Source organism: Podarcis cretensis (assembly GCF_951804945.1).
Source record: "Podarcis cretensis genome assembly, chromosome: 6".
Taxonomy (NCBI): Eukaryota; Metazoa; Chordata; class Lepidosauria; order Squamata; family Lacertidae; genus Podarcis; species Podarcis cretensis.
Window position 1 is genome coordinate 99,138,001 of NC_137175.1, and position 19,395 is coordinate 99,157,395.

The 19,395-nt window shown below is 41.3% G+C and overlaps 1 protein-coding gene across 13 annotated transcripts in view; it reads right to left on the reverse strand.

Moving 5' to 3' along the window:
- The window catches only part of PRRC2C (proline rich coiled-coil 2C), a 77,778-nt gene that overhangs the window by 16,456 nt on the left and 41,927 nt on the right, over positions 1–19,395 (reverse strand). For 10 of the 13 annotated variants that reach the window (XM_079980986.1, XM_079980988.1, XM_079980987.1 and 7 more), the window contains exons 20-28: positions 19,259–19,344; positions 18,727–18,912; positions 17,006–17,257; positions 13,277–13,366; positions 9,720–9,821; positions 4,453–4,678; positions 1,691–1,894; positions 1,226–1,338; positions 510–646 (exon numbers count right to left, since the gene is read on the reverse strand). In XM_079980986.1, the coding sequence (XP_079837112.1) occupies positions 510–646; positions 1,226–1,338; positions 1,691–1,894; positions 4,453–4,678; positions 9,720–9,821; positions 13,277–13,366; positions 17,006–17,257; positions 18,727–18,912; positions 19,259–19,344 (1,396 nt within the window). The remainder of the gene's footprint in view (positions 1–509; positions 647–1,225; positions 1,339–1,690; positions 1,895–4,452; positions 4,679–9,719; positions 9,822–13,276; positions 13,367–17,005; positions 17,258–18,726; positions 18,913–19,258; positions 19,345–19,395) is intronic. The other 3 variants (XM_079980984.1, XM_079980992.1, XM_079980991.1) reach the window with 2 other exon arrangements.

Below are 19,395 nucleotides of genomic sequence, written 5' to 3' on the forward strand. Positions count from 1 at the left end.
GCCACTTCGCCAGCAGTTGAATAAAAGTGTCATAGCCAGGGAAACAGATTATTTCAAAATCTAGCACAAAAATGCACCACACAAGTTGTAAGAGCATCAAATTTACAATATTTCAAGCAATTCTGCTCAGAATTGCAGAGGAAACCTAAACTGGACAAACACAAAGGACTGGCAAGATTCTGAACAGGCAGAGAAATGACACTTCATATGCCACATCTAACCTACTCCCACCTCAGAAATTCTAAGCCTCCTTTTAGTCTAACATTTTCAACACTTATCCCTAAAGCACACAAAAATCTAAAAATGAATGAACTTACATGAATTTTGCATGAATTTTTAAATTTTAATGTGGACTGTTTACTTTCTGGACATTTTCAGAACATTTCATAAAACAGTGCAGTTTTCACAATTCTTACACCAATAAATACAAATGAAAAAAATGTGTGACATAGTTAAGAGACTAGAACTATAAACAAAATGTTAACCAAGAGGAGTTGCTTTCTACTTACCTATAAGGCTGCAATGATGAGTTAAACAATTCCTGGGCTTGGGAAACAGCAGGTGCTGCTCCTAAACCCAACTGAGCTTGATGCTGCCCTTGCAGAGGTGCATATATAGGGATTGGTATCTGCTGAACTGATGTAGGCTGTAAGGAATATAATTAATTAGACATCCAAGCAAGCAAACAAACATCAGAAACTGCCTTGTGCTCAGTCCATCTAGCAATTCTATTCTCTTGAGCTGGCTCTCAAAGTTCTCAGTTAAAAGGATGCCTTTTCAACCTGCTTCTTGAAATCCTTTAACTATAAATGCTGTGGATTGAAACTGGGAGTTTTTACTCACAAAGAAAGTGCTCTGACACTGACCTATGATACCTGAACTAATAATGGTGTGTGCATCTCACTAGTTGCTGAAAATATCAAAGGAGTGGGAAGTACCTATAGATTCTGTGCAAGACATTTGGCTTGCAGGAACTGCAGACTACAGAAGGTACCCCAGTTCTTGCAGCTGATGAGCTTAATCTTTCACAGTAGGATGCCTCTGCTCTTTGAATACACAGTTAAAAATGTTCCAGTATGAGCCACCAGCTGTGACCACAACTCAATGGTTTAGCTGGACAAGGACATTCAAAATGGAGAAGGGTTGAACTCTGATTTGGAATACAAGAGTCAACATGTATTGTTATTAAAAAGCAAATATGCCACCCAGTCAATCCCCATAGTACCTGTGAGAGCCCTGGCTGAAATCCCTGCTGCTGGGCCAGTGATGGAGGAGCCAGTCGTGCATGCTGGGTACCAAAGAGATGGCTTGTATCCATGTAGAAAGCTGGAATTTGAGCTACAAAGTCATAAGAGAAAAAAATCAGTAGCACAGCGCACGAGTTAACTAAAAAGTAAAGGTAATTGATACGCCTAGCTGCTAAACAAATGCTTGGGGGGGGGGGGATTTCAAAGGCAAGAGAAAAAGACTGATGTAAACTTTCAAAAAGAGCATTTGTGTTTTGTTTACAAATACTACAACATTCAATACAATTTGTTGGGAGAAATGAATAGACTACAAAGTTGCAATCATGAAAGTAACCAGAAGATTTAAGAAACACTGAGGTTAAATTTACTCACCCCTACCTTTAAATAGAAAGAGGAACCATTTATACCCAGATGCAATGCAAAGAGACTACCTCGTATATTACCTGCTGCCGACTGAGACACATAGACCTGTGGACTCTGCTGCTGCTGAGCAATTAGTGATGGCATACAGCTTAGCTGGGAAAAGTGACCCGCAGATGCCAAATTGCTTGTCTGTAACTGCTGTGGCTTCACTTTACAAATGTTGGGTGGATCAGAGGTTGTGGTTGTTTTTGTACTCAGTGAAGAGGTAGTGTACGTTCCAGCTCCTAAAATTACAACCAGCAAAGCACTGCTTTAATAGTTACTAAAATCTAACATGCTTCAGTAAACTAGTCATAAATTTGGTGTACCCTAAGTAGAAATGCGGACGCAGGTGGTGCTGTGGGTAAAAGCCTCAGCGCCTAGGGCTTGCCGATCGAAAGGTCGGCGGTTCGAATCCCTGCGGCGGGGTGCGCTCCCGCTGCTCGGTCCCAGCGCCTGCCAACCTAGCAGTTCGAAAGCACCTCCGGGTGCAAGTAGATAAATAGGGACCGCTTACCAGCAGGAAGGTAAACGGCGTTTCCGTGTGCGGCTCTGGCTCGCCAGAGCAGCGATGTCACGCTGGCCACGTGACCCGGAAGTGTCTCCGGACAGCGCTGGCCCCTGGCCTCTTAAGTGAGATGGGCGCACAACCCCAGAGTCTGTCAAGACTGGCCCGTACGGGCAGGGGTACCTTTACCTTTAAGTAGAAATGCAAGTTGCTAACTACTGCAGTACTTTATTCAAACATTCTACTTCTGATTTATTTATTTATTTATTTTCTGTCCCAACCTTCTTTCCAAAGAAGACCAGGAAAGCTAACAACAAAGCAGCAAAATATCATCAAAAAATTTAAAAGAATACTTAAAAACATTATGAACACCTAGAAACATTCAAACACAGTTAACGTATTCTTACAGGTAATACTTTCAAGGTTGCCGAGAATAGTATATTTCAGTCATCAAATGCTTGGGAGGTCTTGTCATGGATCATCGCCAACCAGGCACCACCCAGACATAACACTAACAGGACCTTCCATGCCAGCTGAAGGGTGCCTACAGGAGGATTTGCCTAAAGTAGCTTCACAGATTACTTCTCCCTGTATGTGATGGCCCTAGTTGGCCCCCAAGTCTGTATAACAGAGGGATGTGTTGGTAATAATGGTGGCCGCTCATTCTTATAGGGTCACATTTCCTGGAGACTTGTCAAAGGACTAGCATCTTTTGAAGTCTCACAAGGTCCCTTTACTCAGCTGGCATTCTATGCCAGCATTAGGGTCAGTGTAATATTCACACATAGTGTCCCACCCAGGAACATGAGGGTGAAAGGTTGTAAACAAATTAAAAATGATGATGATGATGATACACCACCATAGGACATATACAAGATAATGATACCTATAGCTAGAGTTTCCTTTGCAGTTTTCAGGACTGCTTCTTCTATAAATGAGGGAGCAAATTGTTTCCCTCCCCGCTCCCTGAATGAAGCAGCAGTGTCAGCAGTTGCGGGAGTTGCACTAGTAAAAACCAAGCAAGCCCTGGTTACATGCATAATTCCCTGACATGAGTTTTAAACCACTCTTTTAGACTGCAGTTAACTTTTTTCAGTAACATCAACTGCTTTAGAGCAATGATTCTTTAAATGTTTCCTGGGAGACACTATTGTATTATGAGTGGGGGTGAAGTATGTCATGAAAATGTCAGTCCTCTCATCTTCCACTCCATTATGCCACTTCAAGGAGGCTTTATTCTGTCAACGAACAGGCATAAACAGCATCTAGAGTGAGTAATTTAGACTCTGATGTATAGGCTGCGACCATTTTGTGCGATCATTTTAGCCCTGCCCCATTGCATCCCTGTTCTGGATTAAGTAGCATGTTCACAGCTGTTTCCTTCTGAATATACCAATGTTCTTATGTGCTTAAAATTACACATCATGTGTTAAACTTTCTTAAAAATTGACCAACAATCTACTGGACAAATACTACTTCAAGTGCCAAAGAGCTACCTGAACCCCTGTGCTAGATTTGTAGACGTGCTTGAACCTAAATACTGATTTTCTTCCCCAACATTCAGTTGTATTAAAGCTTGATCCATAATTAATGGGCTTTCCAGTGAAATTCATGTACTGTAGTAAAACCTTATCTGAGCATCTTAGGCGGAGGAGGAAATCTTGGAAACGTTCAGTTACAGGCAGCTCTCTGTTTGCATTCCAGGCATTCACACGGGTCAGTGGAGCGCCTGTCAGCCCACCCTACTATCCCCCATCCTCTTTCAGGTTCAAAATGACGTGTTCATCGGTGATTGCGTGTCATGTGAACACGTGCGAAATGGTCGCCACCTGTATTATGGTTTAATTACGTTATCTCTATAGTCAAGGTAAACTAACCAGAGCAGGCAAGCTGAGAACAAGCTAGTTATGTGTGTTGCTTGTAGAATAGAGTTGAATAATGCAGAGAGTTAAACAGAACTGGAACCTGAGTTTGCTTTTACCCTCTTCCCTCCCTATCCCTTTAGTGTCATGTCTTTTAGACTGTGGCCAGGGGCTGTCTTGCCTTGTTTCAAGGGACTGTATGCAAGCTGTTCTGGCAGTCTTTTAGACTGAAGGACTATGAAACTTAGGAGATGAGTAACTAAATCACCTTTAGAAGACATCTGAAAGCAACCCTGTATTGGGAAGCTTTTTAACGTTTAATTGTGCTTTTATATATGTTGGAAGCCACCTAGAGTGGCTGGTGCAACCCAGTCAGACAGACTGCGTAACAACAACAACAGCAACAGCAAGGCTGTAGTCCAAAAGTTTGTACCTGACAATGAAGTTGTAGGTGTAACTGAAGCCACAGGAATGGGAGGCATTGATGCACTTGAGAAAGAGCTGTATGTACCACTGGTTGGTCCACTGCTACTGCTGCTGCTTCCACTGCCACTGCTGCCACCACTACTACCACCTACTGGAGATGCTGATGATGTAGCTGGTGAATTCTTCTCCCCGACACTTGGTGAATTCTCCCATGCTTTGCGAGCAGACTCCATCTAGTCAGAAAAAGGAAATGGTTCCACTTTGAAATACAAATTTAGCCCATTTAATTTTCACAGTGTCTTATTTTCACTTTCTCTCTCTAGACAGCATCCATACTCCTCTAGTTAGCTGCCAGGGAAACTGAATTGTTTTAGAATATTAGAGGTATAAATTGTTTTAACGTTTTCAAAAAACATGGGGCAAACATACAGCAAAGGTTAGAGCCAAGTGTGAATCACTACTAGCTTTGATACATTAAAAAAATATTTTCTCAAGAAAACCTTTTAGAAGTATTCCCCAGCTATTTAATCCACATATTAAAATTACATTAATGGCACCATTAATCTAACACGTTTTACACTCTAGATATGAATCTCAGGGACCCACAAGTATGCAATATGAACTAAGCCAAATGTAGCACAATCCTGCACATTGACCATAATACAGTTTTTGAAAACCCCAGCAAATCGTTTGCTTTTTATACCACAGTTTAGAATTTGCCAGTAACCAAAACCAGGATTAAATAGGTTTAAGTAAGCTGGGCTATAGTGGAAAAAGTCAAAGAAGAGATTTGGAACTACATTTTCATTAACTGCCTATCACTGGGCTTGCTTTCAAGTATAAAAATCTGTCCCAGACATGTGTCAACTCTTCATGGTTCTATATTAAACCTACCACCTCAGCATCTCTGAGCAGTCCTGAAAAATGCATAAACCATATTAATAGTACTCATACCTAATGAGGCATCATAAAATTGAACAGATTGTTACTTCTCTGGAAGTTGGATTACAGTGGTGCCCCGCAAGACGAACGCCTCGCAAGATGGAAAACCCGCTAGACGAAAGGGTTTTCCGTTTTGGAGGCGCTTCGCAAAACGAATTTCCCTATGGGCTTGCTTCGCAAGACGAAAATGTCTTGCGAGTTCCTGCGGGGTTTTTTCCCTCCCCCCCCTTTTCCTAAGCCCTAAGCCGCTTATCAGCTGATCCGCTAAAAGCCGCTAAACCGCTAATAGCGCTAATCCGCTAAGCTGTCAATGGGCTTGCTTTGCAAGACGAAAAAACCACTATACGAAGAGCCTCACGGAACGGATTAATTTCGTCTTGCGAGGCACCACTGTATATTTTTGCAGTGATTGAATACAGAAACAGGTGATTAAAATATACAGTTGCAATCAAAATTATTCAACCCCCGTTGCAAATCAGGTTTATGATCAAACTTTACAGACTTTCAGCTGTTTGCAATGAGCAAATCAAACAAAAGCAATTGAAATAGCTCAACACAATGGATGCTTCAAGTGGTTTCTCCAAATTCAGCTCACATTGCAGCTTATACTATCTTCTCCAGTCTCACTATTATTCAACCCCTTCATGGCAAGCATCTTAGTAGAGCAGCCTTTTGCTGCTATGACCTGCTGCAAATGAGATGCATAGCCAGACAGCAGCTTCTGGCAGTGTTCCTGAGGAATCTTAGCCCATTCCTATGAGCAATGGTCTCCACTTCAGTAATCTTCTTGGGGTTGTGTGCTGCAACCGCCTTCTTCAAATCCCACCAGAGATTTTCTATGGGGTTCAAGTCAGGTAACTGTGATGGCCACTGTAGAAGCTTCCAGGACTACTTCTGCAACCAAGCCTTGGTGGAATTTGAGGTATGCTTGGGATCATTATCCTGTGGGAAGGTCCAGTGATGCCCTGGCTTCAGCTTCCTCACGTGAGGACAGCATGTTTTCTTCTAAGATTTCCTGATACTTCAATGAATCCATCCTGCCTTCCACATGCTGCAAGTGTCAGAGGATGCAAAGCAGCCCCAGAGCAGAGTGTTCTTTTCATTCTTCTTCCTCCAAACATAGTGCTGATCCATGGGGCCAAAAAGTTCTAATTCTGTTTCATCACTCCACAGAACAGTATCCCAAAACTTCTGTGGCTTATTTGTATGATTTTGAGTATACTGGAGCTGAGTTTTCATGTGCTTTTGGTTCAGTAGTGGTGAACGTCTTGGAGTTCTGGCATGAAACCCTTCTGCACTTAGTAAGGCGCCTTACCGTGCTCACTGAAACATCAGTGCCTGCTGTCATCAAGTCTTGCTGCAGCTCTCTTGCAGTCACTTGAAGGTTTCTCCCAGCCTGCCTTCTCAGTATTGTGGTTGCTGCCTCAGATAGCTTCCATTTTCTGCCCTGTCCAAGTAGTGTAACCACTGTTCCTTTTAACTTTTAACTTGTGAATTATGCTTTCAACGGTGTTTCCGGGAACATGAAGTGCTTTTGCTATCTTCTTGAATCTTGCTCCTTGTTTGTGAAGGGCGTGATATCTTCTCTTATCTTCTTGGACCATTCTCCAAGAAATTCATATTTCTAACATGACCTATTTCTAACATACAGCCAAATTTGACACTCAGCAAACACCTAGCCAGCTCAGGTATTTCATGTGTTCTGGCTCAAGCACACCTGTTGCAACTAATGAAGACCTTGTTCAGCTACATAAGGTGTGCTTGAGACAACACCTGTTGTATTTGTGCTGCTGTGAGGGATTCTATTCAGGGGGGTTGAATAATAGTGAGATGGGAGAAGCCAGTATAAGTTGTAATTTGAGCTGAATTTGGAGAAACCATTTGAAGCATCCATTGTGTTGAGCTATTTCAATTGCTTTTGTTTGATTTGCTTATTGCAAACAGCTGAAAGTCTGTAAATTTTGATAATAAACCTGATGTGCAACGGGGGTTGAATAATTTTGATTGCAACTGTATACTGTGGTTCTTAAATTATGGAAGAAATATAGCTTAGATCTTCATTACTGTTGCCTTCTTTGAATCACTTCCAAGATGCTATGGCACTTAAAGGCAGCCCATGCCCTGTATGTTGCCCTCACCCTTCTCCCATGTGATCAATTGGTTGCTTCTAGCAGCTGCCAAAATTACCCTGCTGACTATCAATTTCAGCTTAAAAGTTCAGCCTAAAAAACCCTGGCATTTACTTCCTTCCTTCCTGGTGTTTAATCGTCTGCTTTGCGCTCTTGTGCCACACAGTGAGTACTGAATGACGGCCACCACTGCTCTTCCTTTTAGTGAGAGAGGATGGTTGAGTTTGGTGCAGAAAATGGCAGGTCACCCACAGCTGTGGCCTCTTGCCTGCCTTTAAGCTAGAGCCTGGCCTGGCCTGATAACCCTTGCCATTGCCCCAACAATCCTTCTAACACCAGTAGGAAATGCAGACAGAGAGTGCAATTTCAAAATACAGCATGCTCTTCAAACCTGCATAGGACAATTAGGAGAATACTGAAGACAACCCATTGTATGTGTAACCACACCCTGCAACCTGGCAATTGCAACAATCCAGCCAACATTATTGTATGTCATGAGAGACATGCTGGTTTTGCCCCCCACAAACTGTAGGAAACATTTTTGCCCACTAGTGTGTGGTCCTCAGGGGAAAATGTTGCTTATCCCTGCTATGGCTTTCAGAAAAGTAACAATAAGTCAGTCTTCAGATGCCACAGGACTTGTAGTTGTCTATGCTAGACAATTTTTATGGATAACTACTTTTGATCATGAGATTATGTATTATATGTATCCGTTTAAAATCAACCCTATTTTCTAATGCAACTGTTTTCAGCTACAATGCATGCTGCAAATTAGCATCTTACTGGAAATTAACCCAGACAAAACTATGTATTGGTTATTAAGCGTATATAATGGCATTAAAACCTCCCCCCTATTAAGTTTAATATAAAATTATATCCCTAGGTGTAAAATATTCAAGATACTGCACAGAAATATCAAATCCTCATCGCAGAACACGAAAGGTTCAAATGTAAAACCTATTTTAACGAAGACAATAGCATGATAAGAATCCGTAACAAGACATTAGATACTATTCATAATACAACTGCTGTATAAGAACATGGCATGTGCCTTTATCTACCTTCCTATCGTCCTGCCTGTCCACATTCACAACAACAAATTACATGCAAACTTTATACCAAATACCCAAATAGTTCCTCAGACTAAACAGAACAAAAAGGTACATTACTTTATCACAGAAATGCTTTCAGCCGAATACACCCACAGAGGCACAATAGTGAAGTTTAAATGATACGTCAACATGAAACAGATCAGAGAGGAAAAAGGCAGCACAGCCATGTCAATCTAAGCAACAACTGTAAGCTCTGCTGAAGTTGTGCACATTTACTTTACAAGCTGCTTTCAGCCCAGTGCTATGTCTGTTGGACAATTTTCATAAGTATTTTGAAATGTGGGCCAGGTCTTCAAAAATTCAGTCTAATCTCAGCTGATTAAGAGAGTTACTAGTATATACATATGATGTATGTCAAGAAGACAAGAACCCCACCCTCTAAAATCTGTAATCATAGGAGGCATGTTCCTATTTGGAACCTCTCTCACAAAAGCTCTATTTAACTGAGTTATGCAATCACATGTTCTACCACTTTGCAGAACTGAGAAGAATTGGAATCAATCTGTAAATAATGCTACTGAGACTCACTTTGCAGCATGAGATGCACAATATAGTCCAAATGAACACTGTCACCTATGAACACACCTACCTCACACCATCACTAAAAAGGTCACACCAGTTACCACTTAATAGAAAATATTAAGCTATCAGCAAATTCTAACACTGCCAGTCTCCTGCACAAAGTGTGCTGCATCAGCCAGCCAATATACATTGCATATTGCTAACCTCAACAAGAATTTCTCAAAACAATACAAGCTATTTCACAGAAAGGCATCTGGAACCACCTATCTATACGTAGCTCATTTCCCATATACTCTCTATAGGAGGCGGAAATCACAATCATCCTAACAAGTCCTATCTGATATTCTGATGTGTGTCCTAGGATTTGGGTGGCAAGAGTCAGCCAATTGCTGTTAGTTACAAAGTGGGGTCAAAGAAATGTAATGAACCCCCTTAGAAACTATTGTTCTAGTGGTCTAAAAAGCAAAAACTGACTTTTTGGTCTCTCCACTGAAGTTTGCCAGCAAGATCTTGATGAAGTCTTTCCCCTGCATGCAAGAAAATGACCCTTAGAGGGATGTGGTACATACCTTGAGGGTGAGGTCCACGGTAGCGGGAGAAACTGGAGTTAGGCTGGAGCTCTGTTGTAGAGCCTCCCTCCTAGGGAGGGGAAGGGTGTGGGGCAGGGGCACCTGAAAGGCAGGCAACACACATCACATTCTAGCTAGGTCTATAACAAAAGCCCCAACAAAAGCAAGAGCTCAAGCAATGCCGCTGAACTAAATTGTCTTTCAGGTGCAAGCATTTAGCAGGGAAGCTTTAACATAAAAAGGACAAAAAAAAGATCTAACAGGAGGGGGGAAAAGACTTTCCGGTTCAGTCATGGCTTGTTGACCATTTCCTTTTGGATTTAATTCCAAAAATTAAATTCAGGTTATTGTAATTCCCCTACACTGATTCTCACAGGACTCATTAAAGAAGTAGAATGATGGTCCTCAAACGTTGAGAAATATCCTCCTTTCATAGTGTCACAGGTGCACAAAAACTAAACTACTGCAGGAATAGTACAATTTTACTTGAACTTAACTAAGTGCAATCAATAGATTTTCCTGAAGACTCAAATATAGACAAAACAAAGACATTGATGCTCTTCTTACTCTTGGCCATTATCAGTGCTATTACAATCATTCTTACAAGATACTGCCACAGAATGGAATTAAGCTAGTTTAAAGAATGAAGGTAGATGAAATTTTCAAACCACACATCTAGGAGTAAATCGAGCTCCAAAAATACTGTACACAAAAGTCATCAGCACCCAAGAATTACACAGTACTCCATCATGGACATAATAATCAACCTCAAACATTTCAAAACTTTATGAACAAAAGGGATGACAAAGAAAGCCACAAACACCGCCATAAAGTATACTTAATAGGAAACAATTCACTAACTGGAAACTCTCTTGGAGAGTCGTTCAAATCCTGCTCTCCTTCAAACACAAGCAACATGGTTACGCCAGAGATGGAGTCGCAAAGTAACAAAATAATAAGCACCAGGATTCCATAAGGGGACACTTTCTGTTGCCAGATAGCATTTGCCAAGGTGTACCATCAATCAAAGAACGCAAAACCAAAGCCTTTGCAGACTTACCAAATAAAAATAAAGGTACATTGGATAAAAGCATTTAAATTCAATAACCACTGCCATTATTCTGCTCTTAAAGTTCTAGGTTGCTTCGCTCTTATTTGGCATCCACAACTGGTTTCCAGAGTTATTCACAGAATATTTAGGTGTCCACATATTGCAGTAGGAAATGAGATACTAGTCAGAAGAACCATTTGCAGAGGACCTGTTCCACTTTGCCGAGAAACACGAGACTCACACACAAACAGAATGGTTACAGTTCACATTGTATGCCACGTTATTTAGAGGTCATCACCCACACACTTCTCAATTTTGTGTGTGTGTGTTGCTTCTGCTTTTTCAAGCCCTTATAAGATGAACAGAAACTTGCCTTCTCTCTTGTAGCTAAAGAGAGATATCTCACAGAGCCATGATTTGGCAGTGAGAAGCAACTTCATGGGCTCATGCTTTCACCCCTCCAAGTTGTGCATGCCTTCTCCATCCTTTTCAGAGTTTGAGAGAAAAATAATTTCCCACAATGTTTTAATTGGGCAGGCCATCAATCCAAACCAGGGACTTAGACCCACTTTAAGGCATGGCTCCAATCTCCACTTTGCAGACAAACTATGGTTACTGCTAATCTGAATTATCCAATTTAGCTGTCAGCTGTTACAGTAATCTCAAACAGTGAAAGAGAAGGTGAAGGAGCAGACTAATCATGGGGGTGGGGGAGTAGAGAAGAGGAAGAAGTGTGTGATCATAAATGGATGCTCCAACTGGCTCCATGGCATATGAATTTACTCTGCAAGTGATATTCTTGCACAAAAAGTCTGTTTGGTCACTTACATGCTTGTAATGCCTACTAGCATAACACAAAAAGCCAATGTCAAGGCTACGGTGGGAAGGGTGTGTGTGAAAGACAACAAAGTAATTACTTGAGTAAACCCTATTACTATATTACGATTGCAAATATGATCTTCAGGATTGCGCAATATAGATGTAGTTATCTTAGCAAAATTCTTCCTGCATGTGTGATGAGTCATATTTTTCAACATGTTCACTTTATGTTATATAGCAGATTGGCAATTTTGATATAGAAATAAATTCTAGTAAAACTGAAGTATGTGCAGGTGCTGCTATTGGAATGCTCATTATACAAAATCTCAGTTATCTGAACACAAAGAATTATGCCCAAACCTTGGTACATGGATGGCTAATTCAGATACCCAAACAGTCAAAGTTTGCCCATTTCCTTACTTGGTTGTGTTTTGCTGGACAGCAGCAGCCATTTCAGGCACAAAGCATGGAGGGAGATCAGACAAATCAGGGAGCAGGAGAGATCAAAGAAATAATTTTTCCTTTGTTTGGCTTTTGCTGATTGGCTGCAGCAGTTTCAGGCAGAAACCATTAAGTGATGGAGGGAGGGAGATCAGACAAATCAGGGAGCAGGAGAGATCAAAGAAATAATTTTTCCTTTGTTTGGCTTTTGCTGACTGGCTGCAACAGTTTCAAGCAGAAAGCATGGAGGAAGAATGGATAAATCATGGATTAGAAATGTTTCCATAGGAAATAATGGAAATCATCAGCTCATTATGCGAATGCTCAGATCACAAACTGTTTCCTGGGAATGCATTGTGTTTGGAGAACGGAACCTGCATGTAGATGATGCACTGGAAAGGATTATGTAAGTAAATCCCTCCTGGCCTATTGGAGATGTCATGGCTGAATGCTCTCCCACCTACAGCTGGGAAGGTAGCACTTTGGAAAAAAGAGCTTAGGCTAGATTTCTTCTCAACACACAGCTTTCTACAGGAAGGGAGGTGTGTGTTTATTTTTAGTGTGGAGGGTGATTTTATGCAAACTTCACCTGTATTGTATATTCTGAAATCAGACAAGCCCAAGAGAGACGACACCAAGTAATCCTTCTGAATGTGTAGTGAGAGCCTTAATGAACCTAGAATTAACTATTCTGTGAAAATCTCAATTGCCATAACAATATGCATTTCCTTACCACATGGTACTGCACACACAATATGCTAATACAGTGGTACCTCGGTTTAAGTACTTAATTCATTCCGGAAGTCCGTTCTTAACCTGAAACTGTTCTTAACCTGAAGCACCACTTTAGCTAATGGGGCCTCCCACTGCTGCCACGCCACCGGAGGATGATTTCTGTTCTCATCCTGAAGCAAAGTTCTTAACCCGAGGTACTATTTCTGGGTTGGTGGAGTCTGCAACCTGAAGCGTATGTAACCCAGGGTACCACTGTAACCCTATAGCCTAGCTAGCACTGATTGCTCAAACCACTATTTTTTCTACAATTCTTGAAAGCTTCTCAAAATTCCATTAAGATGAAACACCCATGTTCCACTAGCCTTTATCTACAAGGTCTCTAACATTATTTTTGCATTGTTACTGCACAATAAACATTACAGAAGATCTGTATAGCAGAGTTTTAGTTTTAAATGCCATGAAAAACAAAAGTTATGTTTAAAGCTATGCTTAAAGTAACCAATAAGCTTACATTTGTCACTAAAGCCTCTTCCATCTTTGCACTGCTTGTAGCCACTGTACTGGAGTGAGAAGAAGGTGCTGTATAGTCTGTTACAGACTCCTGTAAAGAAAAGAAGTTGAAGAAGCTGACCTATACAATAACAATACCCTGTAAAAAAGAGAGCTTTAAAGAGATGAAAAAGCTAAAATAAGTTCTCCATTCACAACTTCATTAACTAAACTGTCATATCACAATAAAGCATCATAAATAACTTTACATAACTTCATGATCCACAAAAAAGGTACATGAATACACTTATTTTTACTTAAGATAAGTTATAAAGGTAAAGGTAAAGGTACCCCTGCCTGTACGGGCCAGTCTTGACAGACTCTGGGGTTGTGCGCCCATCTCACTTAAGAGGCCAGGGGCCAGCGCTGTCCGGAGACACTTCCGGGTCACATGGCCAGCGTGACATCGCTGCTCTGGCGAGCCAGAGCCACACACGGAAACGCCGTTTACCTTCCCGCTGGTAAGCGGTCCCTATTTATCTACTTGCACCCGGAGGTGCTTTCGAACTGCTAGGTTGGCAGGCGCTGGGACCGAGCAGCGGGAGCGCACCCCGCCGCAGGGATTCGAACCGCCGACCTTTCGATCGGCAAGTCCTAGGCGCTGAGGCTTTAACCCACAGCGCCACCTGCGTCCTAAGATAAGTTATAGGCCACCTTAAACAGCAAACTCTCTCAAGGTAATTTCCACAATAATAGAACAATGCAATACTTTCAGAATAGCAAACATGAATGAAACCAGCAGTAAAAAGCGCATATCCAGCCCCCCTAACATGGCTATAACCTAAAGCATCAGCAGCAAGACAGCACAGCAAACTGATTAAAACAACATTCAAGTGAAGGCCATCAAAACCAGGCAAGCTCTTAATGCCTTCCTAAGGAGATTTGGCTGGACAAAGCCCTACTGGTACTGAAATCCAGAACCATGAAGGTACTACAGAAAATGCCTGCCAATTTAATTGTTCTTGAAGGTTGGCAGGTAAGATGGCCTCCATTGCCAACACTGGAAGTATCGGCAGACTGGTATGGGGGCAGGCCTTTAAAAAACACACCAAAAACCTCAAATCCAACCACTGGCCCTCCAGCTGTTGCTGAACTATAACTCCCATCAGCCCCTCCATGGATGGCAAATGGCCAGCAATGATGCAAATTGTGGACCAGCAACAGCTGGAGGCCCAATGGTTCTTTTAAATGTCACCACCAGCACTTTAAATTAGGCTCAGAAAGACACTAGCAACCAAGTGCAGTTTCAAAGCTTCACATGGTCTGACTACCTAGCTCCCATCAAGACACTGACAGTTGCATGCTAAACCAGTTGAAATGTTAAAACTGTCTTTAAAGGCAACCCCACAAGGAGTCCAGCCTGGATGTGACTAGAGCATTAATAACTGTGGCCACATTTGACCTCTCTAATAGGTACACCAGCTGAAGCTGATAAAATGAGCTCCCGGCCACCATCACCTGTGCTCTGCCTGTTAGTGTATAGTACACAAGAACTCGGAAAGTGTGTACTTGGTTCTTTAGTGGGAGGGCAACTCCATCTAAGATCAGTTGTAAGGAGCATGTGATCTCCCTACCTACAGATTTCAATCTTATCTGAATTTAATTTCAGCTTGTTTACCCCCTTCAGTCCAAAGAAAGCATCTAGATACCAGTTTAGGAAGTCTACAGCCCCCCTGAAATCAGAGGACAAAAAGGAGGGGTAGATTTGAGTGTCATCTGCAAGACATTGCTGCCAAAACATCCAGCTGATGTCCCCCAGCAGTTTTATGCAAATGGTAAAAAGCATGGGGGACAAGACAGACCCTTGAGGCACCCCACAAGGCACCATGGGGAGAACTGGAAGTCCTCCTCAACCACCTTCTGAAAATGCTCCTCGAGGAGGAACTGGAAATGTTTAATTACGAATTACTGAGTGCCCCCTATTTTTCAAAAGCCAAGTCATGAACCCCCTACTTTTGAAAATTTTGATAACTCTATGGTAGTTACCTCTGCAAAGCAATGTTCTGAAAAAAATGTGGGGTAGTCCCTAATAAGCAATGGATTTTAGGGATACTAAAAAACAGACTAGGGCTGAGTGATACCTGGTTTTTAACATCGTGATATATCAGCAGCTAAACATCACGATATTCTGATATATCACAATGTCTGAAATTGGAGATCAGGCGTGGGGATGAGGGAAGGAGCAGCCATGGAGATCACGCAGGTAGGGTGAGATCATCATGTGATATTGGCGGTCCCTTGAAATCGGCTGTCCTGTTCTCCCTCGTATGAGCAGCAATATATTGCTGTGTATTGCCAGGTCAAAATTGTGATTGCGGTGCGATTTCAAAAGAGATTTTGGCCAATATATTGAAAAATCGCTGAGCACTAAAACAGACCATAAAATTTGACAGATCCAGAACACTGTTTGGCATAAGCTATTCACTAGGCCAATCAAGGTTGTTTCTGTCCCAAATCCAGGCTGAAGCTGAAATGGGATCTTCACATGAATGGTGGTATACAAATTTAATAAACAAACAAATAATAGTAACTGGGATGGATCCAAATAATCAGCATCTTCCTTAGCTACCTGGAGTTGATATACCACATCCCACTCCAACACCATGACCCAAAATAGCCAATGTGAAAGTGGACAATAATTGTCTGAAGCCATAGGATCTAAAATGGCCTCCTTTAATACTTTAGTTTAAACATACAAATGTGTATTGACTTTCCAAGGGTGGATAGAGGTGACTGTTAAAAGCCAATTTTTCTTCTTCTTCTTCTTCTTAAGTCTATTTAGGAAAATACTAAAATATTTAAAACAACATGACATGGAACATGCTTTGAAGTTCCAGGCTGTTTTCCTTGATCAGTTGAATAGGTTTAGGAAACGTTAACTACATGACTAACTGATGCTCAAATACTTGATTATTGTAAAGCAAGACATTGCCTGAAAGAAGATGCATCAACTGAGAAGAAAGTAAGAGGACTTCTCCCACATGGAGCAGAGATGGGGAAACTTTGGCCCTGTCATTACGTTTGGATGCAATGCTAGGTGAAACAATGGCTTAGCTTTGGGGAGCGTGGCAGCAACATGACTATGGGAGGAGCAAAGCATCCACATTTTTCTCTCCAAGTACCCACATGTTCAATCATTCATGCTTAGCCATGGTTTGGCTTCATTTTTGTGTGTACCAGAATCCATGAGCCTATGAAACCATACATTTTGGACAGTTCTTGAAAAGTCTTCAAATAAAAAACAAAGGAAACTGAGCGAAAGCAATGCTGAGAACACAACCCTGTTCTTTGTCTTATGCTGATGTTTCCACCCTATGACTTCATTCTGGAACTAGGAGAAGTATGAGGAAACAAAGCTTTAAGCTTTCAGCTTATTTCAGGGACTTGTAGCTGTTGTTACTTTTCTACTAAAGCAAATCTCCATAAAACCTGCATGACGCAATATCTGAGCAAGAACTTAATGCTTGGATGCCTTCACTTACTCATAGCCATTTTTAAAAAATGGGTACTGCAAACTTCTAGGATGAAGGCCACAGAAAGAGTTCTACTGAAGCCAGCTTCTCCATATTTATGAATATTCACTATATATGAATATTTATCGTATTTATAAATATTCCACTCAGGTATATCTAAATTCCACCCATTCAGCACTGATTAGTTAACTTAAGTGGACATTCCATTTGATTCTTACCTTTTGGGTTGCTCCAAACTCTGAAGCAGTCACGGATATCATTGTTCCTATTTCAGTACCAAGTTCAGCAGCTGCTTTGCCTTCTTTAGAAGTAACAGGGTCTGGACTTCTGACTGCAGTAGGGCTTGACTTCTCTTGCCCCTCAGGGTCCCCTTGCTGAGCCTCTTTTACTTTCTTGTTCTTTAATGACCGTTCTTTCCCAATGGGACCAGGCTTGTACTCTTTGTTTTCTACTGGACTCAAATCTGAAAGCTATGCAATGTATTAAAAGATTACTGCCTCTTCGTTTATTATGTTTCTTATTATATAACCTATATTCCACCCTTCCTCCCTCGGCTTTTTTTTTCAGCCAGAACTTGCCAGAACACAGTTCTAGCACATCTCAGGTGGGCACCACCACCATTAAAAGAGAAGAAGGGAAGTGTTCATGGTGAGCTCCGGCACCTCTTTTTCTAGAAAAATAGCACTGCTTCCTCCCAAGGCAGCAATGGGCGGCAAACACAAACATGAGAAAATACAGTTAAAACTAAAGTATAAACTTTAGTTACAACTACAACTGGGCCTGAAACCAGACACAATTAGATCTCTATAACTGCTTCCTCTAGTCAAACTGCAGCTGGCTGGTCAGCATGGCAAGGTGACTCTTTTAAGTCACCTTGCCATGAACGGAATATTAAGAGACTGGGTGGTAGTTTCTTAAACTTCTGGATCCAGGAAGGTTTAAAAAGGGATGCACCACTGCCTCTTTCAAGATGCTTCACACAATTCCCTTTGTAGGAAGGCTTTGACCACTCCCCCAGTCTAGTCAATCCCTGCTACTAGATTTTACCAGTCACAGGCAGAGATCAAGAGGGCACATAGTCAACCTCACTACTGTGCCCTGTCCATGTCCTCAGACTACAACAAAAGAAACTTATCCCACAGGCTGTAACATGATGGTGCTCTGGCATAAAGTCTGACATAGATCCGAGTGATTCTGCCCATAAAGGTATTCACAAATCTCTCACAGTAAGCTATTGAATGGTTAATGAAACAATACCGGTCTGGATAAGTCAATTTACTATTCTATAAAGCTCTGCTGGGCATTCAGTGATGATATGTTCTCTTTGCCACCGCCACTGCCACGTGGTAGGTGGAGCTATGAATCTGTACCTCTGTTAGGTCAGATTTGCACTGGGATCTACAGGAATCCACATATCCTACGTTTTTTGCTAGTTTTGGGAATTGTTATAATTCATTTTTTCCAGGAGTGAAGTACTGGATTACAATTCATTATTCCAATAAACAATGTAAGAAAGTATGTTTCAATTTTTATTATCCTGGAAATGCAGCAATTTCTGGTGCCTTATAAATTTTTTATTATTGTCTATTTTTCTTCTTCTATTATTTACTTATTTAGGTATTCTTGATGCTCCAGTGTCTTAAGTTGTATTTTTGATTTTCCTAGATAAATGTATAGACTTCGGAGTGAGTTAATTTGTTTCAGTTATATCAACAAGCAATCACAGCAGTTTTTGACATGTGGCAGTTGATTTTGTTAGCACCCCACATAAATATTCAATTCCCCCCCCCCAAAAAAAAAATAATAATCACAAATATGTTAACCAGGATACATAAGCATAGAAGTTTGATTAGATTTCCTCTTGCTGGAACACATGGGCACAAAAATGCAGCTTCTAAAATGCTTCTGTAGTTCATGAAAGTTGGAGAGTTCCACTTGCCTTCTGTGCTTTTATAGGTCCTGCCCGGGGCTGCTTCTGCCTTTGCTCCTTTGGTTCCAGAAGCTTCTCTGAGGTCTTCTCTGAAACTGGGCCAGCTTCACTGTCACTCCCACTAGATGCTGGAGCACCAAACTGAATAGTTTCTATTCCCAAATCAATTCCACTTTCTTGCCCAGCTGTTGTTCCCTAGTAAGGATCCCAGAAAGTTTAGTTTAACACAGGCACACTTTTGTTCCACACTGCAACATTCAATTAAGTAATTCACCATAGCTCTAATGTTATCAGCAAGTTTATATTATAACCATTAAAAATTATATTTCATATCAATCAGGTTTTATTTAAGCTATCAGATATTGGTTTGAAGATGTAACACCTGTAAGCTAGCTACCTACCAACGAGTGATGGCTGTTTTACCTGTGAAAACTAGTTACCCATTTGACAAAATGGATAATGCGTTTTGCTCCTTTTCACTTCTAGCCACTGACAAATTAGAACACAGCTAACAATAGATGAGAACATGTCTGTTCAATACCTCTGGAGATGGAGCTGATCCAAATGATGTCAAAGGCTTGTTCCATGCACTGACTGAAGGAGGCTGGGGAGGGCTAATGGGTCCCACTAAAAGTCCAGAGAACAAGGTGGAATTAGAACAAAATTTGATAGTATAAG